A 23,454-nucleotide genomic window follows, 5' to 3' on the forward strand; every position below is an offset into this window, starting at 1 on the left:
GCCCAGACTGGAGTGCAATGGTGCCATCTCAGCTCACTGAAACCTCCGCCTTCCGCATTCAAGCAATCCTCCTGCCTCACCCTCCCGAGTAGCTGGGATTACAGGCGCTCGCCAACATGCCCAGCTAATTTTTTGTATCTTTAGTACAGACAGGGTTTCACCATGTTGGTCAGGCTGGTCTCGAACTCCTGACCTCGTGATCCACCCTCCTTGGCCTCCCAAAGTGCTGGATTACTGGCATGAGCCACTGCGCCCAGCCCAATTTTTCATCTTTCTAAATTGAGTTTTAGGAAGGCATCAGAAGCACAACTTTAAATGAACTTTATAACACGAAGTAATTTTTTTTGGCTTGTGGTTTCTTAAGCATGAGCATAAATTAAAAATTACCTAAACCTCAAGCCAAAATAAACTTTCCCAATACAACACAGGAAAAAGATTATAAAGCACAGGGAAGAAAAGGTAAAAGCTCTTTTAGAACTCTCCTTTCTCTCTTCACATTTTTTAAAGGTAAAAATTCCCCTAAAATTTGTACATTTAAATATAAAGCTAAAGCAGGCCGGGTGCCGTGGCTCACACCCATAATCCCAGCACTTTGGGAGGCCGAGGCAGGTGGATCATGAGGCCAGGAGTTCAAGGCCAGCCTGGCCAACATGGTGAAATCCCGTCTCTACTAAAATTACAAAAAGTTAGCTGGGCATGGTAGCAGGCACCTGTAATCCCAGCTACTTGGGAGGCTGAGGCAGGAGAATCACTTGAACCTGGGAGGCGGAGGTTGCGGTGAGCTGAGATCACGCCATTGCACTCCAGCCTAGACAACAAGAGCGAAACTCCATCTCAAATATATATATATCACATAAATAATATATATGTAATATATATCATATACATATTATATATAATATATATCATATACATATTATATATAATATATATCATATACATATTATAATATATATCATATACATATTATAATTATATATAAATATATCATATACATATTATATATAATATATATCATATACATATTATATATAATATATATCATATACATATTATATATAATATATATCATATACATATTATATATAATATATATCTATAACATATATATAAAGCTAAATGATAAACATGTGGATATAAAACAACAATTTAGAGACAATTTTGAGATTTCCATGGACTTCAAGGATAAGACTGAACCTCAGGAACAATCAAACAAAACTACTGCTTTTTCATGCACCCTAGGCTGCTCACACCCCAAACTCCACCATTTTTTCTACTCCGAAGACAGCTTAAATCTTAACAAAACATAGCTAATGACAACTGCAGAAATAACAGATACATGAACAGACCAATCAATACAACTCACACACAAACATTTAAACCACTGGTTCTCAAAAAGAGGTCTATAAACCTGAGAGTCTTCAAAACCCTTTCTATGAAAGAGTTAGAAGTACCTTCATACTGTATGCCTTTTTCACTGCGCTGACATTTGCATGTTTTCAAAATTTTTAAATTGGGAGGCCATCAGGCTGAGATGGCTCCAGTGCCTTGGCTTCCTACATAAGTGAACTAAAACCCAATGTCAACAGTAAGATGACTAATCAAAACCTGCCAACTCGGGCACCTGTAGTCCCAGCTACTCGGGAGGCTGAGGCAGGAGAATGGTGTGAACCCCGGGGGGCGGAGCCTGCAGTGAGCCGAGATCGTGCCACTGCACTCCAGCCTGGGTGACAGTGAGACCCTGTCTCAAAAAAAAAAAAAAAAACCCACCAACTAACCTCTAACTAGGAACTTTCCACTGTATCATATCCAAATAAGGCAAATGCCTACCCAATCAAGTTATTTCTTTACTTCTGCTTTCAGCCTATAAAAGCCCCAATGCTCAAGCTGCTGAAGTGGAGCACTCTGAACCTCCTCTGGTTTTGACTGCTGCCTGATTCATGAATCCTTTAATGCTCAAATAAACTTAAAATTGTTGTTTAAAGTTTTCAACAATGATGATGCAAAATCAATGGTAGAAAAAGCTGCTCGGCAGCTAAGTCCGGGCAAGTAATACTGTGTCTTAGCCTAAGTCCAGGCAAGTAATACTGTGGCCACTGCATTCTTCCTCACCAGCCACTTGAAACTTTTTAAAAAGGGGCCAGTCCGTGATGGAGAAGCAGAAAACAATGATTAATTTCATCTTATTCCTTGAGTACATTTCTTTTTTAATTTTCAGTGTAAATGGGAAGTACTTATAAAGCACTTCTGCTGCATAGCTTATCTTGTTTGAGTTGAGAGCTAAACTAATCACTTTTATTATGGAATACCACTTTTACTTGAAAGATAGACTAACATCTAAACCATGGTTATTAGGACTTGAACACTGGCAGACATTTCTCAAAAACAACTAAGACTCTAAGAAAAACTGACAATATAAAATTTGAATTTTCAAGCAAAAATCAAAATTCTGGAAAACCTGTATCCTCCTCCATAAGCTCAAAAACACCTGAATACTTAAAGATGCTTCTGATGCAATCAACAGTGATATTAAAGAATGTGAACTTTAAGAAATATGCCAACATCTGGAAGATGTACAGAACTCAGTGAAGCAATCTTTTCCAAATGACCAATATACCATATCCCATCCCCATCATGGTCCTCTTCCCTGGGTCACAGGGGCAGCCCCATCCTTTGAACGGTAGAGGTAGCCACCCCTAGGGCTCACACACTCTGTGCTCTGGTAGAGATGGTGCTGCCTGTTATCACACCAGAGCCATACCTAAAGTGGCAGAAGAGTATGGTGCCAGGCATAATGGAATCTTGCCAAGGTCCCCAAGGTCCCCCATCATTGGTGGCCCCTCCTTTGCATTTAGGGCCTCCTTGCAGGCCCTTGCACTCAAGGCCTGTAATTGATTTCTGAATTGCCTTCAGGGTCTTTTTTTTCTTTTTTTTTTTTTTGAGACAGGGTCCCACTTAGTTGCCCAGGCTGGAGTGCAGTGGTGCAATCATGGCTCACTGTAGCCTGGACCTCCCATGCTCAAACAATCCTCCCACCTCAGCCTCTTGAGTCACTGGGACCACAAGCACATGACACAATGCCCAGCTCATTTTAAAAATTTTTTTGGCCAGGCACAGTGGCTCATGCCTGTAATCCCAGCACTTTGGGAGGCTGAAGTGGGCAGATCATGAGGTCAGGAGTTCGAGACCAGCCTGGCCAACATGGTGAAACCCCCATCTCTACTAAAAATACAAAAATTAGCCAGGTGTGGTGGCACGCACCTGTAGTCCCAGCTACTCAGGAGGCTGAGGCAGAAGAATTACTTGAACCCAGGAGGCAGAGGCTGCAGTGAGCCGAGATCACACCACTGCACTCCAGCCTGGATGACACCAAGACCCTCCAGCCTCTATCCATTACCCAGTTCCAAAGCAACTTCCATATTTTAGGTATTTGTTACAGCAACACCCACTCCTCAGCACCAATTTTCTTTGTCCATTCACATTACTATAACAAAATGCCATATACTAAGGAAATAACAGAAATTTATTTCTCACAGTTCTAGAGGCTGAGAAGTCCGAGACCAAGGCAGCAGCAGATTCAGTGTCTGATGAGGGCCCATTGATAGACTTTTCACTGTGTTACCATTGAGTGAAAGGGGTAAGGAGTCTTCTCTCAGGCTTTTTATAAGGGTTCTAGTCTAATTCATGAGGGCCCCACCCCCATGGTGTAATAACCTCCCAAAGGCCCCACTTCCTAATACCAAAACTTCCAGATCATAGCAGCAACAGATTAAATGCAGAAGAAAATGTAAGAATCCTTCACGATAGAAATTCAAGAGATTTGCAAAAATGTAAAACATTGTCAGTAAAAAAGTTTAGGGAATTAGAAAACGCAATTACTTTTCATTTAAAAAAATTACACTAATATGTGATAGGTTTATTGTTACTTTAAAAAACTAAATAAGGCCCAGAAATCCCAGCACCTTAAGGAGACTAAGGCTGGAGAATCACTTGTGCCCGGGAGCTTGAGACTGGCCTGGGCAACATAATGAGACCTTGTATTTACAACAAATATAAAATATTAGTCAGGCGTGGTGTTGCATGCCTGTAGTCCCTGCTATTCATCAAGCTGAGGTGGGACGATTGCTTGAGCCTGAAAGGTCAAGGCTGTGGTGAGTCATGATCATGCCACTGCACTCCAGGCTGGGCGACACAGCAAGACCCTGTCTCAAAAAAATAAAAAATTAACTAAATAATTTTTTTCTCAGTTTTAATTCCTAATATAAACACCAATAGATGTAACAAACTGAAACAAAAGTTCTTTAGGGTGCCCAATAATTTTTAAGTGTGTAAGGGGATTGTATAACCAAAATATCTGAGAAGCACTAACTTAAAACTAATAAAGGAGAAAGAATTTAATAAAAATCCACGAGGTCATAAATAGTTACATTTTAGCTACAAACAGAAGCACCCAGGCCAGGAGTGGTGGCTTATGCCTATAATCAATCCCAACACTTTGGGAGGCTGAAGTAGGCAGATCACTAGAAGCCAGGAGTTCGAGACCAGCCTGGCCAACATGGTGAAACCACATCTCTATTAAAATTACGAAAATTAGTCAGGTGTGGTGGCGCACATCTGTAGACCCAGCTACTTGGGTGGCTGAGGCGCAATAACCCCTTGAACTCTGAAAGCAGAGGTTGCAGTGAGCCAAGATTGTGCCACTGCCCTCCAGCCTGGGCAACAGAGCAAGACACTGTCTCAAAAAAAAAAAAAAAAAAAGCATCTTTCCAAACTACAACTTGGCAAAGAAATACTCCCTGTAGTTAAATATTCTCAGTTTTTATTTCTAATATGGTAAATACCAACAAGTATAGTCCACATTAACATAAGCTCATTGGAGTCCTCAATAACTGTTTATAAGGGTACTAATGTTTGAGACCAAAAGTTTGAGAATTGCTAACTTAAATCATCCCCCAAGTGTTTATTTCTCTTAGGATTCCAACATACTTTCCTAGGCTACTTCTGAAGAGAAACACAAAGCAGGCTACCTAATATTTCCAATAAATGTTTGCAAATTACTTCATAGGAATACTCAAAAAGATGACATGTTAATTACTAAAAGTTCAATCTCCAGTTTCAAATTCATTAAGAGCTCCCTATGTACTAGGCCCTATGCATTCTAGGGAAATTTCTCCCTGACTTTCCTTTCATCCAAGGTAGATAATCAAACAATACATTTTATATTTCTTCTGTCTCAGAACACTGACACATTTGCTATATATGTAATTTTAATCATATTAAATTGAACATTCAAGAAAATTCCATCTTGCTTCTAAAGCTCCATTTATTCAACATGTAATACTTTACTGAGTGCCTATTCTGTAGCAGGCACTATCCTAAGTGTTATAAATACATGAGTAAACAAAATCCTGCTGTCTCATGGTTTACTTTCTAATGCTGGAAGATAGACAATAACAATAATAAACGTATGTTAGATGGTTATAACAGTTATGGACAAAACAGAACAGGGTAAGGGAGATCAAGAATGGGGGATGAGGAGGTTATCACTGATATAGTGGCATTTGAGCAAAGAATTGAACATACCGAGAGAACCATGCAGCTATCTAGGGGCACATCTATCCATACAGAAGAACAGTCCAGTGCAAAGGCTCAAGTAGAACATGACTGGTGAATTAAAGAATTTTGTTATGGCCAAAAGAGAATGACCAAAGAGAGAGCAGGCAAGAGATAAAGGAAAAAAGGGTACAGCAGTTAGGGGTGGGATGGGGTACACTACGTATATAGAACCTTACAGGCCATTTAAGAATTTTGGCTCCTTCAATAGACATTAAAGGGATTTAACCAAAGGAATGAAACGCTCTTTCCTCTCTGAAGAGTTCAGAGAAAAAAAATATAATAAATGATCTTAGTTTTTTAAAACAACGGACATGTTATACTAATGAAATCAGCTAGACTCAGCAAAGTACTTTTATAATTTATAAGAAACAAGAATAAAAAGCTTAAGTGGGTTGCTGGGGATTAGAAATAATATACTTCAAAGGGAGCTGGGTGCAGTGGCTCACACCTGTTATCCCAACACTTTGAAAGGCCGAGACGGGTGGATCACTAGAGATCAGGAGTTCAAGAGACCAGCCTGGCCAGTGTGGTAAAACCTCGTCTCTACTAAAAATACAAAAATTAGCCAGGCATGGTGGTGGGCGCCTGTAATCCCAGCTACTCAGGAGACTGAGGCAGGAGAATCGAGAACCCAGGAGGCGGAGGTTGCAGTAAGCCAAGATCACGCTACTGCACTCCAGCCCAGCCTGGGCAACAGAGTGAAACTCCATGTGAAAACAAACAAAAAACAAACAGATATCCTTGTTTAGCAGAGAGACATGCAAAAATAAATATCTCTAAAAATATATTTAAAAACCCTAATCATTCTTTCTGAAAGGCTGATCAAACACATCTGTTCCATTTTTTTCTCTTTGTCACCCAGGCTGGATCAGGGCACACACGGCTCACCCAACTTGCCTCCGGTTCATCCATTCTCTGCCTCACCTCTGATACTGGAGAAACAGGCCCCCACCACCCCGGCTATTTTTTTTTTTGTATTTTTAGTAGAGACGGGGTTTCACCATGTCAGCTAGGATGGTCTCAATCTCCTGACCTTGTGATCCGCCCGTCTCGGCCTCCCAAAGTGCTGGGATTACAGGTGTGAGCCACCGCGCTGGGCCTAACTACCTGTGTGCTTCATTCCACTTCAATTTTTCATTTGCTTATCTCTCATTAAGCACTTAGGAAATGGCATGCATTTTTATTTACTTTTAATTTCATAGAGGACACATCTATAAACAACTTCAATCTTTAGCCTCTATCTCAAGCAGTAATAACATCTGTAAAAATGAGTTGCCATTCAAATAAATGAAAAAATAGGTAATTTATAAAAAATTTTAATACGAGCATCTTTAATAACAAATAGAATATAAATTGAACACAGTCTGAAGGTACTACACACCGTGGATATTTTTACTTTCAAGAGAAGAGTTAAATTATTAACATTTTCATAAATAAATAAATGTCAACTAAAAAAACAGCAGGTACCTCTACTCTGATGACATGTAAAGGGTTTTATTTACCTGAAAAGTACTATAATGAAGCAATAGATACCACCAAAAAAAGTAGTCATGGGCACTTTTTAATCTTTATACACTTTATCAGCCAAAACTAAAATAAAAGGGAAATGTATAGATATTAACTGAAACACATAAATATTACTAAATCTAGAAGACCACAATGGTAGACCTATCTGTTTCTGCTGCCTAATACCCCTACCCCAACATTTTGGTAATAGCCCTATCTTCCCGTGGGAAACTAGCTCCTCCCTCCATCCCACACAGTCCTCAGATACACATAAATCACAATGACCAGTTCCTCGCTGGCCATGGGAATAGACACCTAACTAAATTTAGGGCAGACCCTCTCCCGACCACCCCACAGCTATGTGCTCCAGAGCAGAATAACAGACAGACGGAGGCAGTCAGAACTCTCACAGCAATAGCCACATGCTGAAGAGATTATTCCATGCCTCTGTGTTTCTAAATTTCACAGAGCTGCCCATGTTCTTATCTTTGCGTTTCGATTTGACTGTAGCCCAGAATCCTTCTTATTAATAAACTGTTTTTTCTATACTTTAACCAGAATCTATTTCTAGGAGGTGCAATTAAAGAATCCTAACAACTGGCCAGGCGTGGTAGCTCACGCCTCTAATCCCAGCACTTTGGGAGGCTGAGGTGGGCAGATCACCTGAAGTCAGGAGTTTGAGACCAGCCTGGCCAACATGGTGAAACCCCGTCTCTACTAAAAATACAAAACTTAGCCAGCCATGGTGGCGCGGGCCTGTAATTCCAGCTAATTGGGAGGCTGAGGCCAGAGAATCGCTTGAACTCAGGAGGTGGAGGATGCAGTGAGCCGAGATCACGCCACTGCACTCCAGCCTGGGCAACAGAACGCAACTCCATCTCAAAAAAAAAAACAAAAAAAAAACAGACAACCACTAAATCTCCAATGAATCCTTCTAAAATGACTGTGTTGGAGCAAAGGAGGATCCTCTACAAAACCAGACAGATGATCAAAGAGAAGCTATTAGTAATATGTATTTGAAACCATATTTAGCCTTGCTGGTAATTACATAAATAAAAATACTTAATGAATTCACTTGTCTAAATCAGCACTGTCCAAAAGAAATTCTGCAATGATAGAAATGTTCTATATCTGCACTGCCCAACATGATAGTCACTTGCCACACGTGTGGCTACTGAGCACTTGAAACGTAGGTGGCACAAATATGGAAGGAATTTTAAATTTTTATTTAATTTCAGTTCGTTTAGTTTACATTTAAATACACACAAGTGGCCGGGCACAGTGGCTCACACCTGTAAGCCCAGGAGCTCAAGGCCAGCTTGGGTGACATGCCGAAACCCCATCTCTACAAAACATACAAAACCTAGCTGGGCATGGTAGCAAGCACCTGTGGTCCCAGCTACACAGGAGCCTGAGGCAGGAGGACTGCTTAAGCCCAAGACGTAGAGGCTATACATGAGCTGTGATTGTGCCACTGCACTCCAGACTGGATGACAGAGCAAGAGACCCTGTCATTAAATAATAATAAATACACAGAATGAGCTAATGGTCACCTTATTGGAGAGCAGAGCTCTAAATTAACAAAATTAGAGGCCGGGTGCAGTGGCTCACTCCTGCAATCCCAGCACTCTGGGAGGCCAAGGCAAGCGCATCACTTGAGGCCAGGAATTTGAGACCGGCCTGGCCAACATGGTGAAACTCCATCTCTCCTAAAATACAAAAGTTAGCTGGGCATGGTGATGCGTGCCTATAGTCTCAGCTACTTGGGAAGCTAAGGCATGAGAATCACTTGAACCCAGGAGACAGAGGTTGCAGTGAGCCGAGATTGTGCCACTGCACTCCTGCCTGGTTGAGAGTGAGACTCTGGTCTCAAAAAATAATAATAAATTAATTAATTAACAAAATTTAAAACACCCATTTAAATCTACTGCTGTAAGGTCCTCAAGAAAATACTGTTAATGACAGTGCAAACTGGGTCACGTCCTTTAAGCAGTCTGGAAATATTTATCAAAAGCCAGAGAAAGGGTCACTCTTCAATTCCAGTAAATTTATCCAAATAATTTAGAAGGAGGAAAGGGCCAAACAACAAAGGTGTTTTGTTTTTTTTTTTTAGTAGCAGTACAGTACTGACAAGCTAGCTGAAACAACTCAAAATATCAAGAAAAAAGAATGTTAGAATATAGTTAAATATCTGAACATATAGATAACATTTTAATATATACTTAAAATAGTTAAGAGACCATCAAAAAATAAATTAGAAGGTCATGTAAACACACATAAAAGCAAAAACAGAATGTTAAATCGGGCAACAGAGAGAATAAACATGCTAACAGAATTATGATCATGTTTGAAGAAACCATAGATAATATAAAGATCTAGAGGCCTACAGAGAAATGTAATAATTGTGTTTAGCAGCATTTAAAATTACTTCATAATTTCCCTAAATGGCAATAGATAGCTCTTCCCTTAGATATTACCAGTTACTTTTAAATGACATTTTGCTTTCTGACTCAAATTCTTATTTCCTCTTTTTTTTAACCACCATTCCACTGAACACAAATTAAATGAAAAACATCTAGTGGACTAAATATATAGCTGGATCCTCCTAAGTAGAAAGGGTTAGTAAACCGTGGAGCTTTACGGAGAACTAGCACAGAACTTAGCAGACCTGAAGATACATATGGGGAGTATGACAATGTAAACTGGGTCACATCCTTTAAGTAGTCTGGAAATATTTATCAAAAGCCACAGAAAGTTTCACTCTTTCTCCTGAGTTTTCTAAAGCTTCCTAAATAGTGTGCCCAGTGGTCCCAGCTATGTGCTGGGATAGGGTCTTCAGCCTACCACATTTATCGAATTTACCCAGCATGCCACGTAAATATTAATCATTTTGTACATGAAAAGAATTGGAAAGCACTATCTTAATGGATAAGAGTTCCATCCTCACAGCCTAGTTACAACTAATTGTAGCCTGGAAATGGGATATACAAGTCAATTCAGCCACTGTATCCGTCTCTAACGATGCTACTTCCAGAGGTTCTGAAATTTTATCCAGCCCAATTAATAAGCTAATACAAAACAAACTCTAACAAGAAATATTTCTAAGAGGTTATGCTTTTGAAAAAAAGGTATTAACACTAATAACTGAAAATTCCTTAGCAAGACTGCATCTTTAAATTTTACTTCTTGCTCTTTTTCACACGCAAATGCCAAACTTCCACATATAGTTACAGTTTGTGTTCCCGAGTGCTGGAGTGAGTCTACACTTAGAATGAAATACTCAAAAGCTAAAGTTCATTCAACTGAGCTATTACCTTGTTGTTGCCGTAACACTATTTGATTCCAGGATGTTTTCAGTCATCCTTAATTGTACCACCTCTGGCATGTCATTTGATTTTTCTGCACCCTCTTCTGGAAGTTCTCCAATATGTTCCAGCTTTTCATCTTCCTCTTCTTCCTCAGAAAGTTCATTAACCTATATAAATAAAAGGAAATTCAGAATTAAAATGTAATGAAACTGTTAACACATCTAAGACATACTATTCTATGAAAATTTTAAACACAAACAACTCATTTTTATTTCATTTCCTAGGACCAATCTCTCTTATGGAGTAAGTAACTGTCAACTTTCTCACAGCAAAATAAAATTGTAACTAGACAAATGTAACATTTTGAAGCAGGATTAGTGTACCAGTAGTTGCAAATTAGTATATTAGTATATTGCAAAATTAGTATTTATCTAGGAATATAAGTAAGCCTGTAGGGTATAGTTAACACTAAGAAAATTTAATTTTCTAACTAGTTTCGTAAATCTAACACTTACAACAGACTTTTAATTGATCTGATTTTCCAGGTGCCTTAAGTCATTTTAATATAGTAAGTGTGAAAAAAGAAGGGCAAAAAAATGTTGCCTTAAGATGTTAGCTACATTTTAGAAAATGTCAGCTAACTTCTAAGTGATTCAGATTGAATTATTCATGAAGAGATGGAATCCTATAACAAGGAAGAACTCATATTTTGACCAGTAAGCACAAGTCAAGGTTATAATTATCTTGCTAGCAGGAGCTCTAAAATGTCCACCATTATCAAACTGGCTACATAGGTAATCACTCTAATAAAAAGATACTGAAATATTAGAGAAGGAAAACCAGCAAAATATTTTCAAATGAGTTTTTAAGTTATCCCAAGAAGAAACTATCTATAGAATTGCTTAATATAAACTAATACTAGTCATTAAAGACTCTGAGCAATAAAAGTATGCTTTTTCTCCGTGCTAGAAAAATGCAATAGAAATATCTAGAATAAATGTGTTTACTACTACATGTAACAGTGGTGTTTTTCCTGATGGACAAATACAGTTACTAGAATACTATCAGAAAGTAAAACTGCAATCAAAAGAAAGGTAATTACACTGTGATATTCTATCACACTCCTAATCAACAAGTACAGAGTGCCTATTTTAAAGTATAATACAGGCTGGGTACGGTTGGTGGCTCACACCTATAATCGTAGCACTTTTGAGAGGCGGAGGGGGTTGGAACCCTTGAACCCAGGAGTTCCAGACCAGCCTGGGCAACGTGGTGAAACCTTGTCTCTACAAAAAAATACAAAAATTAGCCAGGCATGGTGGCATGTGCTTGTAGTACCCGCTACTTGAGAGACTGAGGTAGGAGAATCACTTGGGCCCAGGAGGTTGGGGCTGCAGAGAGACATGATTGTGACACTGCACTCCAACCTGGGTGACAGAGTAAGATTCGGTGTCGAAATTAAATAAAGTATAACACAGTAGCTAAAAGCTAGGCCTCAGAGGCAGAAATATCTATATTCACACATCCCTACTTGCCCCTAACTTTCTCTGGCAACTTATTTAACTTGTCCAAGTCTTAAGTATAAAATGGAGATGCTATACTAACTACCTCACAGAGCTGGTTGAAAGGATTAAAATACATAACCTCTTCAGCAATGTCTATACATAATAATCAATAATGCCTATCATAACTGAAATTGTCATTTCTTTAATAGCATAGATCCTAGTTTCTACAAGTAACATCATTTTTTATATAAATGAAGAGAGTATCCACCATCCAAACTACCTAAAGCAGGAGGTCTCTACCACATGTCTATCAAAGTCACTAGTCAGACGGGTCACTAAAAAGTCATTATTAACAATAGTTAGGCCAGGCGCGGTGGCCCATGCCTGTAATCCCAGAACTTTGGGAGGCCAAGGTGGGTGGATCACTTGAGGGCAGAAGATCAAGACCAGCCTGGCCAACATGGCGAAATCCAACCTACACTAAAAATACAAAAATTAGCCGGATGTGGTGGCATGTGCCCGTAATCCCAGCTACTCGGAAGGCTGAGACAGAATTGCCTGAACCCAGGAGGCAGAGGTTGCAGTGAGCCAAGATTGCACCACTGCACTCCAGCCTGGGCAACACAGCAAGACTTTGTCTCAAAAGCAAAAACAAAAATAAAAACAAAACAGTTAGTGAACATTAAGTTCACATGTAAAGTACATTCTGCAGATTCTGTATAATTCGTTGTGTTTATAAATGTCTTTCCTAGTCTATCCCACATCATGTATAATGCTAATGAAAAGGACTGAAAAATCACTGGCCTAAGTGATTAGCTGAGAGGTAAGATTTCATCACAAAGATGAAAATCCCAAATGATAGATCAGGTTTTAAAATAGATCTAATGGGAAATTATCCTCTTTCCCCATCTATGTATTTTATTAACTAGTGAAAGTTGAGAGGATGTACTTAATATCCATCTGGTAATCTAAGCAAGGAAACACTGGCCAAAAAAAAAAAGTTTTCAGAAGTATAAAAGGGGGCCAGGTGCAGTGGCTCATGCTTGTAACTCCAGCACTTTGGGAGGTAGAGGTGGGTGGATCACCTGAGGCCTGGAGTTCGAGACCAATCTGGCCAACATGGCGAAAGCCTGTCTCTACTAAAAATACAAAAATTAGCCAGGCATGGTGGCGAGCGCCTGTCGTCCCAGCTACTCGGGACGCTGGGGCAGGAGAATTGCTTGCACCTGGGAGACGGTGGTTGCAGTGAGCCAAGATCACACCATTGCACTCCAGCCTGGGCGACAGAGCGAGATCGTCTCAAAAAAAAAAAAAAAAGGTTGGGGCAGGGGCGGGAATTATTGTGGTTGATTAATAAAAGCTTGGGCACAACAGCAAAATATCAAAAAAAATTTTTAAAGAAGGCTTTTAAAACTGAGAATAAAAACTTACTCAGTTCACACCTTTTTGGTACAGAGATACTATTATTTTAACATTTTTGTTTGTTTTTAAGATGGAGTCTTGCTCTGTCGGTCAGGCTGAAGTGCAGTGTTACGATCTTGGCTCACTGCAACCTCCGCCTCCCAGGTTCAAGCAATTATCCTGCCTCAGCCTCTCGAGTAGCTGGGATTACAGGCACATGCCCCTATGCCTGGCTAATTTTTATATTTTTAGTACAGACAGTGTTTCACCATGTTGGCCGGGCTGGTCTCAAACCCCTGACCTCAGCTGATCCACCCACCTCAGCCTCCCACAGTGCTGGGATTATAGGCGTGAGCCACCACACCTGGCCTATTTTAACATGTTACATCACACTTTTTAAAATCATTTTGTGGGGCCAGGTGTGGTGGCTCACACCTGTAATACCAACACTTGGGAAGGCCAAAGCAGGAGGATTGCTTGAGGCCAAGAGTTCAAGACCAACCTGGGCGACATAACAAGACCCTGTCTCTATAAATAATAAAACAATTTTTTAAAAGATTATAATGTAACCTCAGAAAGAGATTTTCATATTCTAGAGTCACCAGAATTTAAAAATTACCTGCCACTTAAACTATTAATATCCAGATGCTTCCCATTAGTGACAATTATATTATTGTGTTGATTTGCTGTATTATTGAAGAAAAACTTCAAATTTTTAAAAATGTGTACCGAATCTTTCCCTCTACTTTAAATTTCTCACCCCTTGCCTATATTCCTCTATGCTAGCAGTTTCTCTGCAAAAAACTAAAACACTGCATTATCCTTACAAAATAAACAATAGGAAAAGAAACAAAAAATCTCTACCATATACTCTTGATTTTAATGCCTTTTCCTTATTAATCGAATTATGGAGGACAGGATGTTGTTCAGGAAAAAAATCATGAATGTGCCACCTACTGATTACATATAATAACCAAGATAATTACTTCCAGGTCAGTACTTAAATTCCACTTATGTCTATGGCAAGTCTTTAAGAGCATATTATTCTTAAAAAAAAAAAAAAAAAAATTATCCCTCCAAATAGAATACTCTCACCTGTTCAGTAATTGAACTCAAATCATTAGATGAAAAATCTTCCTCTTCATTCTCAAAAAACTCATAGTAGTTTTCCAGAAGTCCAGCCATTATCTTGCTCACTATTTCTTGCTCTTTCATATCTTCCACATCTGTGTAAATGCTAATAATAGAAGTCCAAATTGAATAGAGAGTTCTTAAATCAATCACAGGTAAAGATAGAAGACAATCAATGAGATACTTTACGAATATGGGCAATTTATGTCACCATTCTGTGCTTCCATTCTCCCATCTGTAAAACCTACCTAATTTGTACCCTGTTCACAAAAATGCTGTAAGAATTAATCATATCTACTATAAAAAATAATTGTTCATCAAGCAACCTACGATCCTTGGGAAACAATATAATGATTCCATTTCATATATCTTTTTTTTTTTTTTTTTTTTTTTTTATGAGATGTAGTCTTGCTCTGTCACCCAGGCTGGAGTGCAGTGGCGCGATCTCGGCTCACTGCAAGCTCTGCCTCCCCGGGTTCACGCCATTCTCTTGTCTCAGCCTCCCGAGCAGCTAGGACTACAGGCGCCCGCCACCATGCCCAGCTAATTTTTTTATTTTTAGTAGAGATGGGGTTTGACCCGTGTTAGCCAGGATGGTCTCGATCTCCTGACCTTGTGATCTGCCCACCTTAGCCTCCCAAAGTGCTGGGATTACAGGCGTGAGCCACTGCGCCTGGCCTCAGATATCTAATTTTTAAAAATTAAACAAAAATTTTTGAAACAACTTACTGGAAGACATCTGGACCAAAGACAGCAGCCAAAGAATTCGCAGACCAAATTTCTTCATGATGTGATGCTACATTGGCTAAAAATCTACACAGAAACTTTAACAAACTGTAATTAACAGGTGGAAGCTGTTGTAAGAGGAACCTCAACTTTCTTCCAAATTCATCTTCATTATTATAATCTATAAAACAATAATAACAGGTTTTTTTCAATAAAGGAAAAAGCAAAGCTCTGATATTTTGCCAGGTTCACATTACTCCACCCACATCACCTTTTTACTATAACAATTCAAAACCTCTTCACTTCCTCTACTGGGGCCAAATGCCTTAGGGCTTTGTATTTCACTTATGAAATGGAGAAGAGGTGGAGAAGAGGAGCTGGAAAAAAGGAACTCAACCCCTTAATTGCTGGAGGATGTTTTCCTCATCTATTACTCATTGGCCCCAATTCTCTAGTTGTTTTTTTTTTTTTTTTTTTTTAAATTCTCATCCTACTGTCTCCAGCATGACTGTACCTGTGTTTCCACACTACTGCCAACTATAAGAAGTCAAAACGCACTGGCCATGCCAGACAATACGAACCAATAGTGAGCAAAGCAGAGATGCAATTTGAGGGGCTAATAGTATCAGTGATACCTTTCAGCTTAGATGAAAGTAAAAACAAGGAAAGAACAAGGTAACAGTGTGATTTTCTTCTCCTGGCTTCCTAAAATAAACAATTAACTTCAGCAATATCAGTAGAACTAAATTAAAAGGTCTTTCATTTCTCATCTGTTTTTCTCGTCTAAATTTATGTTGGTTTCTGCTTATCAAGTAAACTTCATCACACAAGTTAGGCCTTGTATTTATTGTGTCAATGAGTTTTCATTAACAGAAACTAGACCCGTATTCATTGCACTGATTGGTGAGGATCCCATTTGGGAGAAATAAGCGCTCAGAGGTCCTCTCGAAATGAAGTGATTTATTGTGCTACATGAGTAAAAATCAATTAAATTATGTTTCATTTTGTATTTTTCCGCAGGTTCTTAAAATTATTTTACTGAAAAACTCTTGGTAAAAGGTTACAGTAATGATATTAGCTATCTCTGCAAAATAATACTAGTCTAAAAAGTTTATCAGGAAATAGGACTCCAGTACTATGTTGATTAAAAAAACAAAAATTTGGCCTGGTATGGTGGCTCACGCCTGTAATCCCAGCACTTTAGGAGGCTGAGGCAGGTGCATTGCCTGAGCTCAGGAGTTCGAGTCCAGCCTGGGCAACATGGCAAAACCCCGTTCTACCAAAAATACAAAAATTAACCGAGTGTACTGGCACACACATGTGGTCTCAGCTACTCAGGAGGCTGAGGTGAGAGGATGGCTTGAGCCTGGGAGGCAGTGGTTGCAGTGAGCCGAGATTGTGCCACTGCACTTCAGCCTGGGTGACAGAGTAAGACCCTGTCTCAAAAAGAAAAAAAAAAAAAAAAAAGGCTGGACACGGTGGCTCACGCCTGTAATCCCAGCACCTTGGGAGGCCGAGACGGGCGGATCACAAGGTCAGGAGATCGAGACCATCCTGGGTAACACGGTGAAACCCCGTCTCTACTAAAAATACAAAATATTAGCCGGGTGTGTTGGCAGGCGCCTGTAGTCCCAGCTACTCGGGAGGCTGAGGCAGGCGAATGGCGTGAACCTAGGAGGCGGAGCTTGCAGTGAGCCGAGATCGCACCACTGCACTCCAGCCTGGGGGACAGAGCGAGACTCCATCTCCAAAAAAAAAAAAAAAAATTTTTAAGTTTATCAGGAAAGGCTAGTCACATGAGTTTTACTTAAAATTTAAAATGCAACCAATAACAACTCTTCTATACTTTGTAATAGTACCAGCTGTCCATTCAAATGTACCAGTACTTTAATTTTAAAATCAGACGGAATAGTCCCTGGATTAATGTTTAAATCACTGTACCTATAACTGATGAGAAATTTTAACAACCTAAGCATTCAGCAGAAAATTATTTTAGAAAATCACATATCAAAAATGCAAGCAGTTAATATTATCAATATAATGAAGATACCAACACTGACAAATTCTACCTAACATTCTCTCCAGCTCTGTGGCACTTAATGTCTAGCATACCTATCCATATGTTTATTTTTATCATCTATTTTACCATCTTCCCTTATCACCTATAGCATTTTAGCTCTGTGGGGGCAGAGATATTTTTTTCTTTGAGACAGGCTGTCACTCCAGGCTGGAGTGCAGTGGCATGATCACTGAGGCCCACCACAGCCTCAACCTCCCAGGCCCAAGCGATCCTCCCACATCAACTTCCTAGGTAGCTAGAACCACAAGCAAATGCCATCACAGCTGGCTATTTTTTGAAGTTTCCATAGCGACAGGGTCTCCCTGTGTTGCTCAGACTGGTCTAGAACTCCTAGGCTCAAGTGATCCTCCCACCTCAGCCTCCCAAAGTGCTGGGATTACAGGCGTGAGTCACCACATCCAGTCATGAGGGCAGAGATTTTCATCTAGTTTTTTTCAGTGCTGAATTCTCAGTATCTGGAGCAAGGGTCCCCAGCCGGGGCTGCAGACCAGTCTGTGGCCTGTTAGGAACTGGGCCATACAGCAGGAGGTGAGCAGCCAGTCAGATCAGTGGCGGCATTAGATTCTCATAGGAGCAAGAATGCTACTGTGAACTATGCATGCAAGGGATCTAGATGTACTTTCTTTATGAGAATCTAACGCCTAATGATCTGAGTTGGAACAGTTTCATCCCAAAACCATTCCTCCTCTCCATCAGTGGAAAAATTGTCTTCCACAAAACCGGTCCCTGGTGTCAAAAAGGTTGGGGACTGCTGATCTAGAGCACTGTCTAGCATATAGCAGATGTTCAATAAACATTAGTTGAATTCACTGAATGAATACACAATAACTGAAAAAAGATGTTGAACATACTACACCATTTGATTTGAGTTGGTAAGCTTGTGGCAATACTGTTTTTATTTGAAATACTATCCACATTATCCAAAGTTTTGTTTGGCTACATTTCTTCTACACATTCGTACCCATACTGGCCTGTGTCTGAAGTCTTCAAATAAGGCAGAGAAGCATTTCAAAATACACTAAATATATACATACTTGCTTAAATTTCTTTCCTTTGGAGTCTACTTTCTAGTTAAATCACATCCAGGGAAAATAATGTATGTATCAGAGAAGTTTCCCCTAACAATTCCTTCAAGTACCGTAACATTTTTTGGAAATGTTCTAACTAATCCACAAAACTGCTAGCTATGTTCTCTACCAAAACACAATGTATAAGCAGTTGGACTAACCATTATAGTCTAACCCAGAAGTTATCAACATCTGACAATGAACGGTTGTCATGACTTTGGGGAAGACCGTGCCTTTGGTAGAGGTCAGGAATGCTGCTAAACATCCTAAGGGACACAACTCCCCATCACAAAAAATTATCAAGCCCAAAATCAACAGTACCAAGGCTGTGAAACCCTAGTCTAAATAAAAGGTTTGACCACACCAGTGTATGCACTGTCCAGCTACCACAGAAAAATGAAACCACTTTTTAAAAACAAAAGCTGAAATGCAACTGCAACAGTGTTTCTTCCATGATCTTAAAAGCAGTAACTGTCATGTATTTGTGAACATTAAAATATTATCATATTATTTATCTACAGCTGGGTGCCATGGCTCATGCCTGTAATTCCAGCACTCTGGGAGGCCAAGATGGGTGGATCACTTGAGGTCAGGAGTTCGAGATCAGCCTGGCCAACATGGTGAAACCCCATCTCTACTAAAAATACAAAAATTAGCTGGGTACGGTAGCACACACCTGTAGTCCCAGCTACTCAGGAGGCTGAAGCACAAGAATCACTTGAACCTGGGAGGCAGAGGTTGCAGTGAGCCAAGATGGTCCCACTGCACTCCAGCCTGGGTGACAGAGCAAGACTCTGTCTCAAAAAAATAAAAGAAACAAACAAAATTATCTACAGTAAATGAAGAGAGGAAACTTTGTTCAGAGATCTAGACACCTTCCCAAAATAACTAAATGAATGAATGAACAGATGATATTACAACATAAATGCAAATATCACCTCAAATACTACCATACCTAGCTGCAGAGCTATTAAAGAAATGGGTGTATATGTGAGTATATGTGCACACATACATACGCATGCTAATGATTATGTATGTATAAGTGGAAAATAGAAGAAAACAGTGAATTTCTCATATTAAACATGAAAGCACTTATTGACCATAAGCATTTTTGCTTTTTTTGTGCATATTTTTTGCAAACTTTTGCATATCTTAAATTCCTTCACAAGTGAATGTTAGCGTAAGAATAAGTAACGAGATGCATATTATAATTCCATGAATGTCAACACAGCACATGGTGCTGTCATAATTTTAAATGAAAACCAGGCCATGGCTAAGACTGAAACTTTTTCAAATAGGGTAAATGTGCGATTTTTGAAAGAAAAGAAGGGGTAGGATTGGTTTACAATTTATGGCCAGAAAGTTGTGTCTTTGAAGAGGAACTTAGTTGTCCCAACAGTACATGATGCTGTCATATGAAAACCAGGCTAGGTACAATGGCTCACTCCTATAATCCCAGTGCTTTGGGAAACTGAGACAGGAGGATCACTTGAGCTCAGGAGTTCAAGACTTGCTTGGGCAACATAGCAAGATCTTGTCTCTACAAAACACAAAAAATTTTAAAAAATTAGCCAGGCATGGTGGTGCACGCCTGTAGTCCCAGCTACTCAAGAGGCTGCGGCGAGAGGATCACTTGAGCCCTGGAGATCAAGGCTGTAATGAACTAGGATCACACCACTGCACTCCAGCCTGGGCAACAGAGCAAGGACATTTCAAAAAAAAAAAAAACAAATAAATGAAAACCAATTGAAATGACAATTCTAGTGAAAAATAAATAGCTTCTGATAGATTCTACCAGTGAGTCAATGACTCTGCTTCCATTAAATCTCACTGCAATTATTAATTTATAAATTTTCATTCAGGACTGAAAGATTATCTGACTCTTGGAACTTTAAATACGTGTCTGCAATTCAGCTAACAGAGGGAACATGGAAACCTAACACTATAAAGAGAATGGCTCTAGAGTTATTTTAAAAGGCTCAAAAAACCTTTACCATATTGGTTTCAGTTCATATTTAATAAATGCAAAATGCTTATTACATGTCTCAACATAAACATTTGAAAAAATTCCTGTAATAATAAAGTGGATTCAAAAATTCAAAACAAAAAAGCGTAATTTTGGGGGGAGAAAAATTAAAGTGATGCATTGAAAAACGGGCAGCCTTAGTAATAACATTTCGTTTTAAAACCTGTTTTTTTGATCCAGATTACAGAGTAAAAGAACAGAATTGAATCAGGTTACCCATTCCTCAATATAGCAAGTTCAAAGTAAGCCTTATGATTTAGCTGTACAGAAAACATGTGTAAGAGGGTCACAGAACGTCTTTGCATTGACCTTTATACATAAATCAAAGACATCTAACTTAGGCTCACAGTTTAAAATTTAAGAAAAAGATGGATAAACACTTTCGAAAGAAAATACACCTTCTCTGACAACCTAATACTTAAGCATATATACACACGTATTACAGAATGTCCAGCTGTGATAGAGATAGGCATAAAGGAAGTAGTTATAATTTCTTAGCATAACTGAATTTCTTTAGAAGCCCCGATTCCAAAAATAAATGAATTGCATAATACCAAAAAAGCCTGAAAAGGTAGTTTTAAAATTCAAGAAATATATAATGCTATATGCCAACTTTATATATTTTCCTATATAATGAAGCACGTCCCTCCATTACATATATATGAATACCATTTGGCTCTAGGAACAGAAGCATTTCCTCACTTCTTAGTTCTTTGACCTTTCTGCTGCCTCTACCATTATTTTTCCTGTTCCTGTCCCACTCTAGCTAAGCACTACTTTTTAGTCACCACCAAAAAAACCTAACAAAGATACATCTTTTTTTGTTTCTTTGGCTTAGAGTCTAATGTTCAATTTGATATCCATTTCCTTTAGCTAAGTGTCCAAGAACAAGTTTTAGGTATATTCCAAGCCTAGAATCAAAGTTGTCTTCTTGCTTTTGCTAGGAAATTCTATCAAACCAGGGATAAGTAACCCTAATAGTGGTAATATCACCACTAAGCAACACCTTTGGCTCTATTGGACATTGTGCCACCACACACATTACCTTACATAAATTTGTCTTCTTTCTTTTTGATGACCCCTCCTACTCCTTGTTCTTGTCTCCTCCCTTTCCTCTTCTTCACCCTGTATCTTAGGCTAATAACACCAATCACAAAAAGTAAATAGTACTAGAGGGATCCCAGAACTTGCCTTTCCTATGACAAGATCATACAACCCCAAAAAGCAAATGAGAAGATAACAAATTAATGTCTAAAATACTATACTTACTGTTTACATGTCAAGATTTCTAAAAGGTAAAGACTAGAAAATTAACAACAAATGACCGACTGATAAGTATCAAATTATGTTACCTTGAGAAAGCTGCATCAAGTGAATATGTAAACTGCCAGGGATAACAGGTTCAGGAAGTTCTTGAAGAAAAAATCTAAGAAGGCTAATAGCTGAGGGAACATCTGCTTCCTTAACCAAATCCACCTCTTCTCCGCTGTCGTATCTCTGCCGAAGCCACTCCACTGTCTCAGCATTTCCATTGACTTGAAAAAGTCCTTGTTGCTCCAGACCTCCTATGTTAGTTCAAGGCAATCACTCAATAAGCTGCAATGTCAACTGCTTGACCATATATATTCATTCTCCAATTAACTTAAAATACTCATACTTTTGGAAAGCCTTTCTTGGCTCCCTGGACTTGACTAAAAACCTTCAAATTATACATCTAGAAACATACTATCTCTGTTCTAAGGGATATTCTATTTTATCCCACCCCTTATATCCATTAAGAATATTCCTATCACCCCCACTAAAACTTGTTCTAGGCTGGGCAACTGTCATTTCTAAGTATATGAATTTAAGTAAAAATCACACTAAAACATTAAAAAGAATTTCTAGTTTTTCCTGTTTTGGACTTTCCATATTAAAAAAAAAATTAAAAATCCAAGGTCAAAAAGGGGTAAGTTGTGTTTATTAAAACAAAAGCTAGCCCTCAAAGTAAGGAAATGTATACCATGTTCCTCAATATAGTCCACAACGCGGCGGACTATGAATGGAACCTCATTGTCTGGATGTCCTCCCTGCTGCAGCTCATCAAGTGGAATTCCAAATATTTTGTTAGCAAGAACGGAGTTGCAGTTACTCAAGGAAGGGGAGGAGCTCTTCCTCATATCTTTTTTGCAGCCAGAAATCAAAGCTGTCTTTTCTGCCAAATGAAAGACAAAAAAAAAAGACTATAATGATTAACAGGTGGCAATACGACTAGATACATTAAAGAAAAATGCTTTACACCTGAATGTGTTCTCGTCTATTTAAATATGTTCCAGTTAGCAGGCCCATAGTGTGTTCTACAGATGAAGTTCAGTACAATTACCTAAACATATTCCCTATTACGAAGAGTTAGTGCTGAATGCTCCCTTTAGTGCTTGCATACTTATCAAACAATAGCAAAGTTAATCATCAAAGATTTAGCAAGAGGCATTAATGTCCCAAAGACAAATTAAGGAGCAAATCTGGCTCCAAGAAAACCTTTACTGAACAAGCTTATTAATGACACAGGTAAATCCAAACCCACTCTGGACTGTGCCATATAAGCTCATCTAACCCCTCAATTCATAAGCCTAAACGGAAGAGAATCCTTTTTAGAAAGTGATGATCTAATAACCACTTTTTATAAAAGATGGGCTAATAAGAACAAGATTAATGAGTTCTTATTTCTACATGATAAAGCAGCTGTAATTTTTTTTTTTTTTTTTGAGACGGAGTCTCGCTCTGTTGCCCAGGCTGGAGTGCAGTGGCATGATCTCGGCTCACTGCAAGCTCTGCTTCCTGGGTTCATGCCATTCTCCTGCCTCAGCCTCCCAAGTAGCTGGGACTACAGGCACCCGCCACCACGCCCGGCTAATTTTTTTTTTTTTGTATTTTTAGTAGAGATGGGGTTTCACCATGTTAGCCAGGATGGTCTCCATCTCCTGACCTCGTGATCCGCCCGTCTCGGCCCCCAAAGTGCTGGGATTATAGGCGTGAGCCACCACACCCAGCCTGTAATACATTTTTATAAAAAAGAAATTTTTCATTTCTGGACACCAACTTTCAGTAA

General features: G+C 39.1%; 1 protein-coding gene across 7 annotated transcripts in view; it reads right to left on the minus strand.

Moving 5' to 3' along the window:
* Nucleotides 1-23,454, minus strand: part of FAM13B (family with sequence similarity 13 member B) — a 111,624-nt gene that overhangs the window by 56,506 nt on the left and 31,664 nt on the right. For 6 of the 7 annotated variants that reach the window (XM_058441231.1, XM_032157981.2, XM_058441233.1 and 3 more), the window contains exons 3-7: nucleotides 22,369-22,560; nucleotides 21,719-21,931; nucleotides 15,197-15,374; nucleotides 14,432-14,573; nucleotides 10,437-10,597 (exon numbers count right to left, since the gene is read on the minus strand). In XM_058441231.1, coding sequence (XP_058297214.1) covers nucleotides 10,437-10,597; nucleotides 14,432-14,573; nucleotides 15,197-15,374; nucleotides 21,719-21,931; nucleotides 22,369-22,525 — 851 coding nt within the window. In that variant the 5' untranslated portion in view covers nucleotides 22,526-22,560. The remainder of the gene's footprint in view (nucleotides 1-10,436; nucleotides 10,598-14,431; nucleotides 14,574-15,196; nucleotides 15,375-21,718; nucleotides 21,932-22,368; nucleotides 22,561-23,454) is intronic. The other variant, XM_058441234.1, reaches the window with a different exon arrangement.

Source organism: Hylobates moloch, unplaced genomic scaffold, assembly GCF_009828535.3.
Source record: "Hylobates moloch isolate HMO894 unplaced genomic scaffold, HMol_V3 SCAFFOLD_6, whole genome shotgun sequence".
NCBI lineage: Eukaryota > Metazoa > Chordata > Mammalia > Primates > Hylobatidae > Hylobates > Hylobates moloch.